The 17,953-nt window shown below is 39.7% G+C and overlaps 1 protein-coding gene across 12 annotated transcripts in view; it reads right to left on the bottom strand.

Moving 5' to 3' along the window:
* LOC122767899 (R3H domain-containing protein 2) overlaps nucleotides 1–17,953 on the bottom strand; it is a 38,889-nt gene that overhangs the window by 10,537 nt on the left and 10,399 nt on the right. For 3 of the 12 annotated variants that reach the window (XM_044023458.1, XM_044023467.1, XM_044023461.1), the window contains 15 exons: nucleotides 11,692–11,779; nucleotides 11,329–11,487; nucleotides 10,959–11,178; nucleotides 10,046–10,087; nucleotides 9,231–9,317; nucleotides 8,882–9,014; nucleotides 7,975–8,053; nucleotides 7,116–7,175; nucleotides 6,522–6,662; nucleotides 6,132–6,240; nucleotides 4,464–4,559; nucleotides 4,010–4,059; nucleotides 3,314–3,367; nucleotides 848–1,083; nucleotides 240–415 (listed from right to left, as the gene is read on the bottom strand). In XM_044023458.1, coding sequence (XP_043879393.1) covers nucleotides 240–415; nucleotides 848–1,083; nucleotides 3,314–3,367; nucleotides 4,010–4,059; nucleotides 4,464–4,559; nucleotides 6,132–6,240; nucleotides 6,522–6,662; nucleotides 7,116–7,175; nucleotides 7,975–8,053; nucleotides 8,882–9,014; nucleotides 9,231–9,317; nucleotides 10,046–10,087; nucleotides 10,959–11,117 — 1,422 coding nt within the window. In that variant the 5' untranslated portion in view covers nucleotides 11,118–11,178; nucleotides 11,329–11,487; nucleotides 11,692–11,779. Of the gene's footprint in view, nucleotides 1–239; nucleotides 416–847; nucleotides 1,084–3,313; nucleotides 3,368–4,009; nucleotides 4,060–4,463; nucleotides 4,560–6,131; nucleotides 6,241–6,521; nucleotides 6,663–7,115; nucleotides 7,176–7,974; nucleotides 8,054–8,881; nucleotides 9,015–9,230; nucleotides 9,318–10,045; nucleotides 10,088–10,958; nucleotides 11,179–11,328; nucleotides 11,488–11,621; nucleotides 11,780–17,953 lie in introns of those variants that run through there. The other 9 variants (XM_044023464.1, XM_044023468.1, XM_044023465.1 and 6 more) reach the window with 6 other exon arrangements.

Raw genomic sequence — 17,953 nt, 5'->3', positions numbered from 1 at the left:
ATAATTCACGTTATTGACAATGAAAGACTATTATATAGTGGCGAAAAAAAATATGGCCATATTTTGGCATTCAGCTAAACTGATTTTTTAATTAACCCTATTAGAGCAGAAATGTGGACATAGGACCAATATAAACTGTTGTACTGACCAGATTGGTCAATAAAATAGTAACATTGTAACTTGAAAATGTCTCTTCATCCGATATAATTTACATACATACAGATTGTGGAGGTACTTACCTGAGCAATCATGTGGTTGCCCATGGGGTGCTGCTGTGGGGTGGGCAACAGGGCAGTCTGAGGTGGAGCCTGGGGCTGTGGCTGCTGTGGCTGTTGTGATGGGCAGGGAAGCAGGCTACAGCTGGACTGGGAGGCTGAAGGTGGGGGACACACATCTGGACTGATGAGGGACAGGCCTGGTGTCCCATGAAAAATTTGATAAAGGAATATTTTCAGAATTAGTTTCCATGCTAGGCAAAATATTGACCTAAAAAAACATTTTGGTCATTAAAAAAGGGATTCATTAATGCCCTTGTACTAGTGATCCAACTCAAATCAAAATCCCAGCAGAAGGGAAGCTTGACTTTAGTTAAATTGTTTTGGGCCAGGGGTAAATCCTATACTCTGCTAAGGGCTGATTGTTTTAACATAAGAGAATGTTCAATATGCTCCTTTCCCATGACTAACTTCTCAAATCAAAATAACTGGAGGCAACACTTTTATTTATGCTATGCTCAATTTAGCAATTGTAATTAGAATAAACTGTTTCACCAGGCAAACTAGCTAATACTAGCCTCGATGACGTTCAGTGGAGCCCTAAATGTCTCTCCCGTCTCTTTAGCTCTTACCAGAACGAGAGCCTTTGCAGCTTCCCTGTGAGCCTTTGTTGCTGCCAAGGCTATCCCCTCTGGTAAGGATGGATATGCCAGAGAAGCTGCTGGCCTTGGTGACAGGTGGCCGGAGGGTGCGGTTAGAGCTGTCCGAGTCGGTGCTGCTCCAGGGCCGGGGTTCCAGGCATTTCATTTCACTGTCTGTGCTGCTTTGACGACTGCTTGATGCCCGGCTGGAGCTATCACGATTCCCTCTGAGAGGAGACAAGGGTGGAAGAGGGGGAAAATAGGGATAAAACGATGGGTATAAAATGGGTAGATACAGGAAAGGGGGGAAAAAGGGTAAAGGAAAAATAATATTAAAGTGAGGAGAGTTAGGAGGTAGAAAGGGAGTGATGTAGAGCAAAGTGAGAAGAAAAAAAAAGGAGTAAGAGGTCAGAGGCAGAGAGAGACAGAAAAAAATATATAGGGGGTAGGAGGCAGAAAACTAAAGTCATCAAGAAGAAGAGAGGACACAGTTTGACAGACTTAAAAAATTTGGCATTCAACAAAGGATGCGTATTGTCAAGTTTAATGAAACCACAATACAAAATCAGGCAACAAAATGCCAAACAATGTCATTATGTCCAGTTTTAAACATGGAACCACACATTCACACACACAAACAAACCCATCCACAGAGAAAACCACACATGCTGGGAGAAAAGAATGCTACACTGGGGTGACAGAGGGACTTACGGTGACAAAGGATGAGACAAACGTCCATGAATTGAACACACAAACCATCAAAGACTGAAGACAACATTCACATTTAGGACTATCCACAATGAGGACTTGCACACAAATAAACATACATGTTAAAGACAGATAACTGTAACACATGCACTTGAAATACAAGGAATGACACACATACATCTTTTAATTACTATAAGATGTACACACAAACTCAGACATAAAGAGAAGATGTACATCAACACTCTGACTCACACACTATCTACAAAAAAACGACTTGCTACCACTGGTTCACCACCATGATTCTTTAAACTATATTGCTGTATACACACTGGTTGTGGTGGTTTCTGTCACCCTGGATAAGGGTAGCTGCCAGGAAAACCAATGATTACACTGTAAGCATAACCACCACTCTGGGGAAACACAAGTAAATGGTTGGGTCTGCCATTGACATGTCAACATTAAGCATATTATTGTTCCACTTGAACACATCATACAGGGCTTGTGCTTGACACATTTTTAATAAAGTTTAAAATCAAAAAGGGAAACGCGTCAGCTACACTAAATCCTGTAGTATAGGTATTCAGATTACAGCGACAAACCTACAACTCTGCAGTTAGGAGAGCAGAGACAAAATCAAGTCAGCTGTAATCACTTGGTTTTTCATCCTTGTGCTGTCTTGATTATCAGAGATTGAAAGTGCATATAATTGATTTAAAATATGTAAGGCTGACTGTAGGATTCCCCGCAACAAGAACAGCAATATAAGGTAGGGGTTGTAAAACCCTGGTGATAGTAAGTGGCTGTGGCTGATAAATATTTCAGAGAGACGATAATTAATGGAGGATCTATTTTGAGTCTTCTCTCCAAACAGCCTATTTTAAGGAAGGGTGGGTGCTCTGCCATTCTTTGTGCAGGCAGGAGCACACTCGTTCTCTTTCCTCTGTAGACAAACATGAGAGCAGGATGAGTAGGATAAGAGGGATTCATTTGCTGCTCCACTCTCTCCTTCTCTCAGCACTGTCTAGATAGAACATGCACGAATAGGTAAAGCAGGGAAGCTGGGCTGTTGTTATGTGTCTCCGTCACTGTCAGACTTTATTTTTTCGGTAGAGTCTGTAATTCTATGGTGTTATTTTACTGTGATCAGATAAATCTAAATATGTTATGTCACTACAGAACAGTATATTCAATTTAATGATAAAATATTAAAAACATTTTTTGTGTCAGAACTGCAAACTAAAAAACATTTTATGTCAGTTTTAGTTATGGATAAATTGAGATGTTTACTATAATATCTTTAAGACCAAAACAATGTGATCAGGTGAGGAGTCAATACTGAAAACAACTGATGGCTGCAGCATTTTGAAAACATTTTTGAAAAAGTTTTATTTCTATTTCTCATCTATTTTAGGTTTGTGCTGTACTATTTTTCTGTGCTACAATGCAACAGGTGACATGTTAACAAATACTGCAAGACTAAGTCAACCACAAAACAAACAGGTACTACTTCATATAAAATGCAGTTGACAGTGGATGGGGTAAGTAGGTCAATCAGTCCCCAAAGAAACCACAAAGCAGCCATGCATGGACCATGGGAAGCCCCACAGTGCAGTGCTGGAATATCCATCAATCAGCCGACTACGCCAGGCAAAGATATAAAAACCACCACAAGTCACCACTTTCATCACCAAATCACTTTCAAAAATGGGAATGGCAACACACAAGTCAAAGTCAGCAGCACCCCAATACCTAAAGATCTGCCTCCTCTTTTGAGAGCTAGAGCAGTAGCCCTCAGTGGAAAGTCTGTTGGGGTTAACATTAGGAGAAAATGCTAGGGTTACAGGACTGGACTGGAGAAGAGGGGACAGGATTTGAAGGAGGTTGAGATAAGGATGGGAAGAAGAGGTAGGCACAGTAGTGTAGAATTCTTACCCTCAAGTAGAAAAAAAAACACACTCGGCAGAAACTGAATGCTGGAAAGCCCACGCTTCCTCTCTCTCCCTCTCTCAGCATATTGCCTACTAGCCTTTCAACCTTAATGAAAAGCATGCCTTGGGATAATGGTTGAATTATAAGTGCTGTGCTAGCTAAATAGAAAAATAATTTGTTCCACTACATATTCCTTCCTGAAGACTGTGTGTCCCTCAGCCAAAAGTAAATCTTTTTTTGGTATTGTTAGACTGGAATAAGACAGAAAAATTTGTAACCAAATGCTGATTATTTCCCTGGAAATTAGAGGAATTCAACACTGAAATTTAGCAAATATTACATGATGTGAACATTGTCTGACCATTGACAGATTTGTAGTATGATCTGTTATATTTGTTAATGGGTAAGGTCCTACCAAAGATCAAATCCTACAAAGAAACTGTGGGCGACTGATACAAAGGATCAGGTCTTATGTATTGCACACATGATAGTCGCCAGTAGGAGGCATCATCTTACCTGCTGTCATTGATGTATCCATTTTGAGAGGACTGTAAAAAAAATGACACCTGCACATTATGAAATGCTTGATTCAACAGTTCAACCATAACAAAGGCACAGCTAAGCAAACATAACATCATATGCATTTGGGATTAAAGGTGTCACTTAAATCCCAGGTTTCCAATCTAAAGGATGGTGTGATTTAATATAAATATAAAAACTATTCCTACCCAGTGCATTGGGAAAAAAAGAAGAAACTGCTCACAACCCACAAAAGTGAACCATTGGTTGAGGGATGCAATTGATGTTCACTTTCACTTAACATTTTACACTGTGAACCAAGTACGATTATTGCCAGTTTTATATTCCTTTTTAATCATATTAAGACTACGTGACCTCTCATCAATCAAAGGCGACAGAGGAAAACTACTTAACTATGTAAAACCAATGTTTGTCCAGGTCAAAAACTTACTTCCCGGGCAAAGATCCGGTCTCGTACTCGCTGATACTCCTCCTCTCGCTCTTCAATAGACTTGCTACGTCTCCCGTCCTGAAGTGGCACACGGATCTAACAATTGGGAGAGCAATCATACCAAATAGTTGATAATCTAACAGAGCCAGTTTGAATGATCTCTGTATAAATTTGACTTATTTTAACTATGGTATAATTGTCAATATTAAATACACCATTCAAACTGAGCACAGGTTGGAAAACCCTATAAACCTATTCACATCAACAAAAGCTAACTGGAGTTGTGAATTAACAAAAAGTCATGGAAAAAGCTGTTGCTACACCAAACAAACATTCCTCAGGGTTTTTTGTGAACCAGTGTCTTTTAGACAGTGCCTCTGTCTCCCAGCCATACATCATAACTGTTATCACTACCTTCTTTTAGACTTTCCTTTAATTTTTGCTGCTATCCTTATGTCACACATTACCCCTGAAACTCATCTCTCCACCCACTCCACCCTGCCTGCACACTTTCTTCACCTGTCATGTGCACTGTCCATTGCTTTGGACGGTTGAGCCCATGTATCTAAACTCATCTACTTCAGCTACCTCTACTCCTTGTATCTTCACCGTCATTCACACAAAGGTATTCTGTCCATCCTTCATTCCTCTTCTCTTCTTTGCAAAGATCCACCTCTCTATGTTGTCTTCAATCAGTCCATACTCTCACTACAGATTATATCATCTGCAGACAACATAGTCCACGATGACTCCTGCCTGACCTCATCTGTGAACCTGTCCATCACCACTGCAAACAAGTAGGTGCTCAGAGTTGATTCTCTAAATCCACAAAAAAACAGTGCCTCTCCTCCTGGCATTTATACTTCTCTATCAGCACTCTCAAAGCAAAAATCGCATCTGTGGTACTCTTGCTTGGCATGAACCCATACCGCTACTTGCTTAACTATTTATACCCTCACCTTAAACTCTGGGCAATAAATTTGTCTTTTTCTCACTACCTCAAATGTGTGCTTTCTCTTCTTGGCATCTTAATTCTACCATCCAATGCTGCCTAGCCATGTCTCCTATCTCCTTCTGATTGTATCTTCTGCACAGTATATAGTCTACTTGTAAGCATCTTCCTCCACTCTTACAGATTACCCTATGCTCCTCCCTCCCTCTTACAAACATTAATATTTCATTTTTAGCTTTAACCATTGGTTGTACCACCCAAGACCTCGACACTTGAGGGGATCTCCAATAAAATCTGCAGCTTAGTAGTTATTAAGACAGACCTTGGCTAATCAGACCTGGAAATTAGAATACTGAGTCCTTGTACTTTTGTTGAACCAACAGCTATGGGATCCCACTCCAATTGATGTGACAAGCTGCAGCTTTTTTTTTTAGTAATGACAGAGTAGAACCCATGTGGATGAATACAGGAACAGGGCACCAGATTAACTTTTTGCATGTGCAATCATTCTATAGCCCTGTTCAAATGCAAATATTTGGTAAGAATAAGATACATATGTAAATGTGTATTGTGATTAATGCTTGTGCCAAAATTGAAAGGACTCCCTCAAGAAGTTCTTGAGATATTATGTTCACAAGAATGGGGCAGATGTTCGTATGAATGGAGCACCACGATGAAGGCATTGAAAATATCATGGTAAACACAGTGCTGCCTACCTGATTATCATCCTTGTCCATACTTGCGTCATCTCTTTTAAGAATGAATTTTTTCTGAAAGTCCATATTACGCTCATCCTTGATGTGTTCAGAGAACCTTTGCTCTGGGCTGTAGAAAAAAAAAATTAAGACCAAAACCATATTGACAAAACTGGACAAAAATGAATGTCATAGAGAAAACTGAAGCAAGGACATGGGGGATACACTCCTACATTGTGTCAATTTAACCATGAGAGATTTAAGAGTGTACTGAAGTTGTAGGGAATTGAGCAGTTTGTGCTCTCAAAGTGCTTTTTCTGGTTTATTAGATTTTACTACCAGCTTGCTAAGTGCTATATCCCAGTTTATCGTAGCTTTAGCTGCAGCAGCATTGACCACAGGTTCACTCACATGCGTGTGTTGCCTGTTTTGTTGATGATAACAGCCTTGCCAGTCTGATCCACATTGTGGTCCATGCCGAAGTAGGCAGCCACACGATGAAGCAGCATGCGGTGATAAGAAGTCATCTGAGGAAACTTCTTATACTGGTTACTGCAGGGGAAGCAAAAGAAAATGATCTACGATGCATATATATTGTTTAACACTGTACTTATTTTGAAGTACTAATTGCTTATTGGATTTTTTGGATGTATGTTCTGTGAGCCTTGTTTTCATGTAAACCTTTTTTCAGGAATACAAACCTTTAAATTACTCCTTTTTCAAGTTCTTAGGTGGATGATATCACAGTTTGGAGCAATTTTTGCTTTACTTTGCACACACCAATATGATTTACTGCTTTCAGACAGATTTTAGATTATTATGCCAAAGTATAAAAACATAATTCTGTTTACAAGTGGACAGAACTTGAACTGAACCTTAACTTGCCCCACAATATCAACAAGCTACTGTATTTATCCCATTACCCTTTAATTCTATAAATAAGTGAGTGGATGCAAAGGAGCTTAATTTAGACACAAGTGAGTGGTTAGGAAGACCATGGCTTACTTGTCGTCATTAATGAACTCCAGGATATCTTGTTCTAGTTTGAGCAGCATCATTCGATCCCTGTTGGGCCAAAGGGGGAGAGAGAGAGAGGGGACAGGGGAATCAGTGACTGGAGTGTTGTAAGCATACCAACCAAAGATCAAAGGTAGAATGTACAGCAATAAATGGCTGAGATAATGGTCATGTAATAGTCATGTAAATTACAATGTTGGAATCCTTTTCAAACTGGCCCCATATTTTTTCAAAAAGAAATTGTGCACTTATGTTACCATTTTTCTAGATATACGACACCATATCACCCATTTATTTATAAACTCCTACAGCAATTGGGGGACTTTTGAGACAGTACAATTCAACAGAAAGTCAACAGTTTAAAAGGTCCTCACGTACCAACTGCTAATGAAAAACTATGGACAAACACAATGTTGAACATGTTGCAGTGTTTTCCTTTAACACTGTGCACCATGTGCACACTATTTTTGAATGATTGAGTATTTATACATTAGGCAAGTATAGGCTTGTCAGAGGCACCGCAATCAATAAAACTAAATGGATACCAGACCATGAAAACTGAGATTACATGTAAGCTCCATGTGCATTCTGGATACAATAATTTATCCAGTGTAAAACAATAATAATTTTATAATACTGTATAAAATTCTCCTAATAACTTTTCCAAATCTCAGCAGGATACTTTGACCATTTTGTGTGTTTTATAATGTATGAACACTAATCTAACTAATCAAGTAAATAACATACATTTGCAGGTGATTTATTTAATATTCATATTTTTGCTTTTTTGTGCTGTTGTTAGTAAAGCTATGTCTTTCAGTTTTTGGTGGCAATCTCAATACAATACCTGGGATTGTTTTTCAGTGTGTTGACCAAAAACTCGTGAACATCAATGCCCGTGGAATCAGTGTATTCCTGACTGGAGTCTAATAAAGAGATGGAAAAAGTAAATAAGCAGGCAAGTGGAAGAAAAGGTTGAGAAACTGAGAAGGAACAAAAAGCAGGCAACACCTCTATAAGGTGAAAATGAGATAGAAAAAGCAAGTCAGTCCGCTACTGAGCATAGCTCCGAAAATTGCCAGCAATGCCATTCCAGGTGCTTCGGGAAGGATAACATAAGAAGCAGATTGCATGAGACACTAGCTTGCTGTTCTGTGCTTACACACCCTCTCTCTCTAATAACACCACACATGCACACTTCACGAAATCATTTTCCAGTATTTTCCACTATACATTTGGACTACTTATTCAATCTCAGTTGCTTTTTTTGGGATCCAATTATCCTTCAGTTATGATTAGCATGACATATTGTTTTAGGCATTAATAAAACCATAGACACATTACATATAACACTCATGAGTAATTTTAAATAATTATTTCAGACATATTTTTGTAGGGAGGTGAATGTAAAAAACAAAACAACTTAACTTCAGTGTAAGTGTAGTAGGCCACATTTACACCTGGCATTAGAATGTGTTTTCTGTGATCAGACAGTGATTGGATAGTGCTTCACTACATGCATTTACATGTGGTATTAACATGTGTCTCCCGTGTCCACATCAAGATCCAATTGCTATCTGATTGTATGGACTCCTCTCTTTCCCCTGCAAGTGGTTTTGCAGATCGGATAACAACTTACTACAAGTGGTTACATACTATCCAATAGCAATCCAATCACAGAAAACACATTTTAATGCCAGGTGTAAAGGGGGTCAGAGGTTTAACCGAATTGTATTTCCAATGTTGCATCTTACCACGAGACAGCATCTTTCGTGGAGTCTTGTCCTTCTTCTCCTTCTTCTCCTTCTCATCATTTTCATATTCATCTTTTGAGGACTTCTCCTCCTCCTTGTCTGATGGACAGCTGATGTGAAGTTGGATGATGTCCTGGAGAAAAAAACCATATTCCGCTGCTGAGAAAGTATGGTGATATTTTACATTGTGTATTTTTTCATTTTAGTCGTTAGATTTTGTTAATGCTACACAAAGCTTTCTTACTTCACAAAAATGATTATAGGAGATGTTGTGAACAATGCTGATTTCACTGTGGGGTACAGGCTTAAGTAGGAAGTAAGGGGTTAAGGTCAGAGACAAGAACAGTACCGATTCTGGGGGTCCATCATTGGAGAATGGACCACAGGACTCCTCACACACTGCCAGACTCCGTACCAGCTTCAGTTTGGCATTAGACTGAAATACAATTACAGATTGATGAATTATTAAGTGACTTGTTTCAAGTGTTGACAATTAAAAGTAAATCAGTGAGATGATACATGTTACATAGTCAGGTATTACTAAAATTGACATTGCAATACAATTATTCAAATTTATTTTCACACAACATAAAAACTTTGATGTTTTGTGCTGTTGCTTCAATATAAAGATGCGTGAAATGTTCCATGCCCTGCTAAATTGATGGCCAAATATACACCTGTACTTGTTAAGCTTGGCATAATATGATATAACCTCAGTCGCAACTTTTCCTGTTTCCATTCACATGACCAATATAGAACTCTCAGAAGGCAGGCAGGTGTGTCTTAGACCAGCTGATGCTTTTGAGTTTTCATTAACTATAAACAATCCAGACTAATGACTGATAATAGATGTCCCTGAGGAAAGGTATAGAGGATGAAGTGATACGGAGAACACACAGAGTTCTCTTTTGGCACTGTCCCTTTTACAGTTTATGTACTAAATCCAAGAGGGAAACAACTTCAAAATGTTTGTAACTGTTAGAACAGAAATTTCTACAATGGGCTATATGAGCAAGAAATACAATATCTGACCTCAGTCACCGGTGGCACATATTCTCCATGATTCTTAACCTCATGATTAAATTCTGCCAGTATTTTATCTTTTGATAAGATTCAGAGTTATTTGGGTTACTTGCAAACAATTTAACCATACAAATGACTTACCTTCGATCTTTTTCTGCCATGGCTATGATTAGGACCTCGTTTCTGCAAAAGAAATGTGTTATTTTACCAATCTTAACAATTTTTCCCCCTAATACTAGTTAATCACAGATATATTGGAACTGACACACATGTTGTCCAATATGTTCCAAGAACACTAAACCGATTACTTGCAAACTAAGAAAATAAATCAATGTTCACTTTTAAACACCAAGCTTCTACCATGCATACTCACCATTAGTGATTACAAGACAATGTATGTGTCAAAAAGGATTTGTGACCAGGATTTTAAAAGTATGTGTATTTAACATATTTTCATGCCACATCTATCCTGACCAAAATAATTGCAAAAATGTGCTTTGTACCCTAAAAATGGCTCCAAAACAAAATCACTTTACCTAACATTTGAGTAAGAAACAGATAGTTTTTAGCATCGCAGATAAGATTAATACTTTTTAGAGAAGACTGTTGAATGAAAAGCACAAATCTTGACTAAGGTGATTGAAAAAAAAAACATGTGGTCCTGGAATGAAAAGGAAATTCAAAATAAATCACTAAGACTGGATGAGCTAGGTAGCAGTTTTAAGTCACTAAGGTAAAGTATTAATGGTTTTCCCCCCGCTTATCTCCATTATGGAAATTCCCCACAATCAACTTTTTGCAAGAGCTTTTTATCGCAATATATAAAATCTTGCTAAATCTGATATTAGGCTTGAATTGTTTTCAATTTCAAGCACAAGTGTAAGTATATAATTCAGGAGTGACCAGCATGAAAAAACACACACATTTTCAATTTATGATGCTTAATTATTATAACCTAAATTATATTATCATTGTTATTAATACAAATCTACTGTTTTGAAATGCAATGTGATTTTTTAAAAATAAATATTAGGATTCTAATATCATCAATCACCTGTGCATCCTGTAAGGAGCCATCCTCAGGCTCCAGGCCCTCCCCTGTCCCCTCCTTAGTGCCCTGTGGTTGAGGGGAGGTCTTGCCTCGACTGCAGGGCTCATTGAGTGACCCACTCTCTCCTTCCTGCTGGATGTCTGTTGTCAGGCTAACTGACATCTTCTTAGGGGAGGGGGAGAGGGTGGGAGTAGGGGAGGGGGTTGGGAGGACCCAGGAGTGGCTGCGAGAGAAAAGAGGCAAGAGAAAAAGTCATGGTTTTGACAAGTTAACGAAACAATAATTTGTGATAATTTCACAACAAATTACCAAGGAGAAAGAAGAGAAAGAAAGAGAGCATGTACATGTGAGAGTGCACTGCTATACTATCTACCTGTAGTTGGTACCAGATCTGTGCTAGACTCAATACAGGGAATCTGGATTGGAACCACACACAGAACAATGAGAGAAACCCACTAAGGTAGGGTACTGGGGAGGGTTGCAGCAAGAGGCAAAGCAACATCCATAGCAAGCCTCAGCCCTCAAGGTGGACCTGTGAAAAAAATACTGAGTTAGGAAAGAGTTTTTTTATGACATAATATTTGAATGACTGCTCATTAAAGAATGACGCTTTAGGCAAATATTTTAGAAAGAAAACAACATGCATAGACAAAAGAAAGGCATTACTGTTTACAGCTATCAGAAGAACAAAAAAGGCAGCAAAGGGGAGGGGCACCAAAAAAAATCCAGCCACCACCTCAGTGTCCTCTGAGGTTGGTCTCTTTTCTCTCTCTCTGGCTCAGTGCAGCAGCATCATCCGTCCTCCAGTCAGGAGCTCTGGAAACCTAAAGCAGCAGAGGAAGACACTGATGACGTCACATTTCACACCGAGTGACTCATCTCTGCTGCTGCTGCTGCTGCTGCTTTTTCTAGGAGGGATGGGAACATAGAGCTGAAAATTCAGAGTCTACCAGTACACAGGGTGTACAAATTATGTCTCAAGTTTTACCCTCCTCTGAATTGCTCAACAACTTGTTATTTGGCCATATTTCTTTATAAAAGGAAATATTTTTTTATCAGTTTTAATTTGCAGTGACAAAGAGTACTTGAAAGCAATGTGTTACCTTTACATGACGAGAGCAACAGCAATAATTAGCTCATTAGAAATGTAGGGAAATGGCAAATTCCCCTGGTATAATGTGACATTATAAGCTCACATTACCTACTCACCCCATGAAAGTATGCATTAACTCCCATATATATGTATATATACATACATACATACAATAGTGAAATGAAAAGCACATGAACCAGCATATATACTGCAGTATGGAGTGCCATTCGTGTCCCTGCCTGCACGGCTGTGCTCTATTGTGGTGTGCAGTGGGATAGATAAGAGATGTCTGAACAAATGAGGCAGGGATTCCCACTGTGGGGAAGGCCCAGGCAATGCAACAGCATATGCGTCATCAGCAGCATCGGCAGCATTACACCACATCACTGTCCAGAACACTCACACCCAACCCCACACTACTCATACAAGCCACCATACAGCAGCAAAAAAACACAGCCACACCATGTAGTGCAAGCAGAGACAAAAGCCTCATAACCTCAGTTATCTCAAAGTCATTTCTGTCTTTTGCTTTCCCACAGCCCCACACATTCATCGTGTATTGTTGCAAAAAATAATGAATTAGTTGGAAAGCAAGGACAGTCATTTGTCATTCATTCAACAAAATGCCTACCCCTAACCAAAACCTAAGTCTAAATTAGATCTCAATCCTACAAATAGCAGTCTCTGCCTGCAAAGACCTGCATTTCAGTGGCCACGGAGAATGGGTTAGTGTGTGTTCAGGTAGAAGTCCCCATTGGGATATAAAAACACCACCCTTCCTCCACACATGGAGACCCACAGGGTTGCCAAGGAGATGGAAACGTCATTCCCAACTACTGCCATTTGTGTTGAGCAAATGAGTACCAGCGAGAAGGGCAGAGTGAAGAATGATATTAAAAATAAATACAAGGATAGCTGTGTGCACAGACTGCAAGTGAGGGAAAGATGGAAGCAGAAGGACCAGGGCAGGATGGAAAAAAAAGGTTCTGCTTTTTCTTATTACTTTAAGCAATATTTGAAGGTGGTAAAAACAACAATTTGGGTTCCAAGTAATCCAGGTCATGAGATGTTCAACAGAAACATCCTTTTAGATGAGTGATGAAGCCTCCTTGAGTGAGTCTAGTTGGTAAAAGGTAACCTATAGCAATAGTAATTACAGTATTTACCCCACATTCATCACACTCATCAGAACTTGACGCTTGTGTGATTTGTCTATGACAGATGTTCATCATCAAGCTGACTGGAAAATGTAATGTACTCAAAATGGCAGCAAAATGAATGAGGTAAACGTCCACAAATAAGAGCAGGATAAACCTATATGTTGTGAAGAAATTGTTGAGGATGTTTATAATAGTGATTATGAATAGGGGGAAGACAAAGAAGACAAGCTGTTTTACAACTAAAAACAGCTTAACTAATTAACTTTTATTCACTAAATGAATTGAGGTACATTAGCCAGCAAAGCTGATGAGATGGCTGTCAGTATCTATAGTCCATAATGATGGATAGTATTAGGGTGATAGGATCACAGGTATACTATACTCAGATGCTAATAATCAGCAGCAGAATTGTTTCAGCAAAGGAGTCTAGAAACCCCTAACCACCACACTCTCCAAAACCAAGACTACACCAAACACCTACACATAAAACAGATATACTACAGCTAAAGTCAACCAATCAACATAAAATATTGATGACAGTAACTGGTTATTATTGGGAAATAAATCAAATTAGTAGCATTCCTCTTCTTGTTCGTCTTATTGTCATTGCTGCTGGTGTCACTGTTATTCTTTTACTGCTACTGTATCTAGTACAAGTGAAGAACATCTGATATACAACTACCTGCACATTTATGAAGAATTTCTTGATGAGAGCAACAATTTACTCCGTTAAGGGAATGGGAAGCTAACAAAAACTCAACCCATCAACGACATTGATCGGCCACAAAATTACCATCATTCTTATCAGCTCTCCTAAGTGTGCAGGGCAATCTGACCCACTTAACACAGATTATTGTCCTTGTAGACTCTTACATAGGCACTCCTGATGACAGGCAACCAACTGGAACACAGATCATACACTGAGCTGCCCTCTGTGTCAGGTTACCACACCAAAGACTGCCAATGGGGGGAAGCCCTGAGTGAAACTGTGTGTGTATATGTTGTTGGAAAGAGTGACCGAGTTTCCTATTTGGTCAACACATATATATGTGTGTGTATGGTTGTGGTTAAGACACACACAATGAATACAAGTAATTCAGGTAGTATGCTAGTTGGACTGCATATTTCATGTTATTCAGGTATGAGATCACTTACAAAATTAGCTGCAAGTCAAGCTGGGTCAGGGTCTCTGCAATCGTTAGCATCAGGGCAAACCAGAGAAATGACAAGAATTCTATTGCATGGTAAGTGAGGAGTAGTAGGCATTTGCAATTGTGTTTTAAGTGATCACATTTCAGATAGCATTAAAGAAATTGATGCATAGCAGATATGGTAAATAACCCTATAGTGTTTGCTTGTCTTGATGGCCACTCAAAGCATGTTACACTTCAAATGCCATTTACACATTCACACAGAATACACATATATACACACATACACACACACATATATGTATATATATATATATATATATATATATATATATATACATATATGGAATTTAATCCCATTCCTTGTGTGTGTAGCATTTTTCTATTACATAGCATTCACACCCATATGCTGTCCACCGGAACAATTTGGGGTTAAGTGTCTTGCCTGAGAACATATCGGCATGTAGACTAGTGGAGCCGGAGACTGAACCTTCAACCTCTCTACCCATTGCTCCACAGCCTCTCCGTGTGCCTCTCCTTTTTCTCTGCAGGGGCTGAATGAAGGATGAATTTGAATAGGAGCGCAAAGCAGTGCAAACAGGAGTAAGAAAGCACATACAAACCCACAGACAACAGTGGGAGAGATGTACACAGGCAGCTTGACCCGATTCAGCTTGTCTGTATTCAGCCTTGCACCTTGCCCATTTGACGTCAGAAAGAACCCATTTCACAAAAGGCAAGGTTGTGTCTTTACAGAGTGGGGCTGGCTGACGAGTGGAGCAGAGTTTGTGCAAGCTCAGTGCTTGCACATGTTATATATCAGGAGCACTTGCACTATGTAGGTACCAGTGTTTGTCTGTGTCAGAGAGGATTCCCCTTTGCGTCAGTTGCACAATTTCACACAGGGAGGGTGAGGGCACCATCACTGTGGACTGGAGAAGGACAGTCCAGGAAGATTCACTTCAAAGATTGTCCAACACAAATAGCTGAACACATTTTCAATATGTGATGCAAATTGATTAAGATGACACCATTGGTTAGAAATTGGCAAAAAACAAGATAGGAAAAGATAACAAAATCAGACATGGTGAAAAAGGGGGGTCAAATGAAGCGGAAGACAAGGTTCATCTTATTCATCAGTCTCTCTTTGTCCTTCTCCTTGCCACCCCTTCTATGTATTCTCTCCGTCACACTGAGGATACCCCTTGCTGCCTTCCGCCCCCTCCACATCAACCCCTCCCATCAATATCTCACTCTCCATCCACCCACTATGAAGTGTTAGCTGTCCGGCTCTCTCCCCTTCTCTCTCCCTTTTTCCTTCCTCTTTTAATGTGTCTTCTTAAATTGTCAAGCCTGCTGCTGACGCCATCCTCCTCCACTCAGCCTACCCACTCAGTCCTGTGGGACGAGCTGTGACTCATACTCTCCCTCCTTCCCTCCCCTTCCTCCCTAGTTACCTACCTACCTACCTTTCTGTAGCTCTCTCCAAGTCTCCCTTTCTCTCGCTGTTGCTCTCACTAGTTACAATCTATGTATAGTTCTCTGCTGCATGTGGGGGAACATACTGAAGGTGCATGGAAAGAACAAATCAGACTAAAGAATAAGAACACAATTCAACTGGCCAATTGAATAACAGTTTCACTTCTGCAGAAAGATCAAATGCTAGGAGTAAGAGGGGATCCTGATCATGTTGTGACGCAGTCAGCAGTGCAGAAATATGGGTGAAATCCATATTGGCCAAATAGTTACAATGTTTCAACAAATTGCTGGTGTTTTAACCTTTGGAATTCCTATTGCAACTTTAGTGTTTCCTTCAGCATTTCATTCAATCTTTATGGCTATTTTGACTTCCCAGTGTTCCGGACAAAGAGAGGACACTTGGAGAGTGAGAGGAAGACAGTGAGATAGCAGCAGCAAGCAAATGAAACAGCAGAGGTGAGAGACCACGAATGAGAGCAAGGCAAAAAGGTCACACAGGTCTAAAATAACTCGTATGATTTAAGGTGCTTCATCTAGGGCTATTGGGTAACTGCAAAAATGTAATATTACAGTATTAACAAGCTAACCGTGTGGATGACAGGGCAAATGACTAGAGCACAGTTACATATGGCAGGGAAAAAATAATGTGAACTGCTCTGAGCAGTAACAACTACCCAGACTCTGCAAGACAAAAGCTAATGCCACTTTTCCACTACATAGTTCTAGCACGACTCAGCTCGACTCTACTCAGTGTATTTTGCTTTTCAATTGGGGATAGTACCTGGCACCTTTTTAGTACCTGCTATTGCGAGGTTCCAAACAAGCTGAGCCAATACTAAAATGTGACATCAACAGACTACCGGCCAGTGATTGGCAGTAAGTGTCGTCTCTGGAACCCCACAATGACAAACTGTAGATCAGTTAAAATGACTTAAATTTCCTGAATTGACAACATTTAGCTCAGAGATTTATAAAATCTCAATATTTAACAGGGGAGTCTGGTGTATTTAGTGACAGCACTGCAGCCATGCCATGACAAACCCACCCATGTTATTGAGGTATTATAGTAAAGGAAAATGAAATGCCTGATACCAAGTAGAGTTGAGCAGAGGCCAAGCACAAGTAGTGCTAGAACTGTATAGTCACAAAAATGTGAATAAATCACGGTCACTATTCACAATTGTAATGCAAATAAGTTACTAATAAGATGGACCAGAATCTAGTGATGATAAGCTGGTGTCAGTAATTTCTATTGATTTTGATTTCAAAAAATTTGGGTACAGCTAACACTGCTTGGTTATGGAGGTTAAACTTTAGGACGTCCTTCAGGATGTCTGTTGGACAGTTTGTAGATATGAGGAAGTTCCTATTTAGGGCTGGGTTCAAAAAACAGATTTTCCAATTTTTATTTGGAAGATCAGATATTGATGTATAGTGCGAAAGGCGAGTCACACCCTGGACAGATCGCCAGTCTCAGAGTTATGGTAATGAGAAGTACACATGCCAAATCCTGTTGGCAACAACAAGATTGGTGTGACATTGGTCATTGGTGTGACCTCCCTTTACACCTTTCACTTGAAGCATAGTGTTTACTGCTACAGCGTCAGTGTTTTCATCCACATCCCGCAGTGAGGAGAAGAGAGAACCAGGAGGAGAACCAATGATGAACATAACTGAGAACAGCACGTTGATCCTCCGAGACCGAGAGGTCACAAGTATTCCTGGCTTCAGGAAAATTTAAAATTTAGCCGACCATCATCCCCCCGGAGGACTGATTCACCACCATCTTGCTGCGCCCTCTGACACAAGCAGGAGGTTCCACAGTCCCAGGGGGTGAGGGCAACACCTGCTGGCTCAGGATGCAGGAGGCAAAAAATATTATTTTTTAAAAGGTTTTGAGCAAACTTTCAGCCCCAATTCTAAGCATATGGGCAGGCAACTAATTTGTTTTTTGACAGTGGTTAAAAAAGTGTTTACTAATTAAATTGTCTAAATTAAACTAGTGTTTCAACATTCTGGACGAGGAGAACCATAATTCAAAATAATCAACTTTCTTAATTGTTAAGTATAAACCTGATATTGAAGCACTGTGAGGGGATTTAGAAGGATTGCTTA

The sequence above is a fragment of the Solea senegalensis genome, linkage group LG4 (assembly GCF_019176455.1).
Source record: "Solea senegalensis isolate Sse05_10M linkage group LG4, IFAPA_SoseM_1, whole genome shotgun sequence".
Lineage (NCBI taxonomy): Eukaryota > Metazoa > Chordata > Actinopteri > Pleuronectiformes > Soleidae > Solea > Solea senegalensis.
Note: the sequence above shows the minus strand (reverse complement) of the source record. Positions and strands in the feature narration are given on the sequence as shown.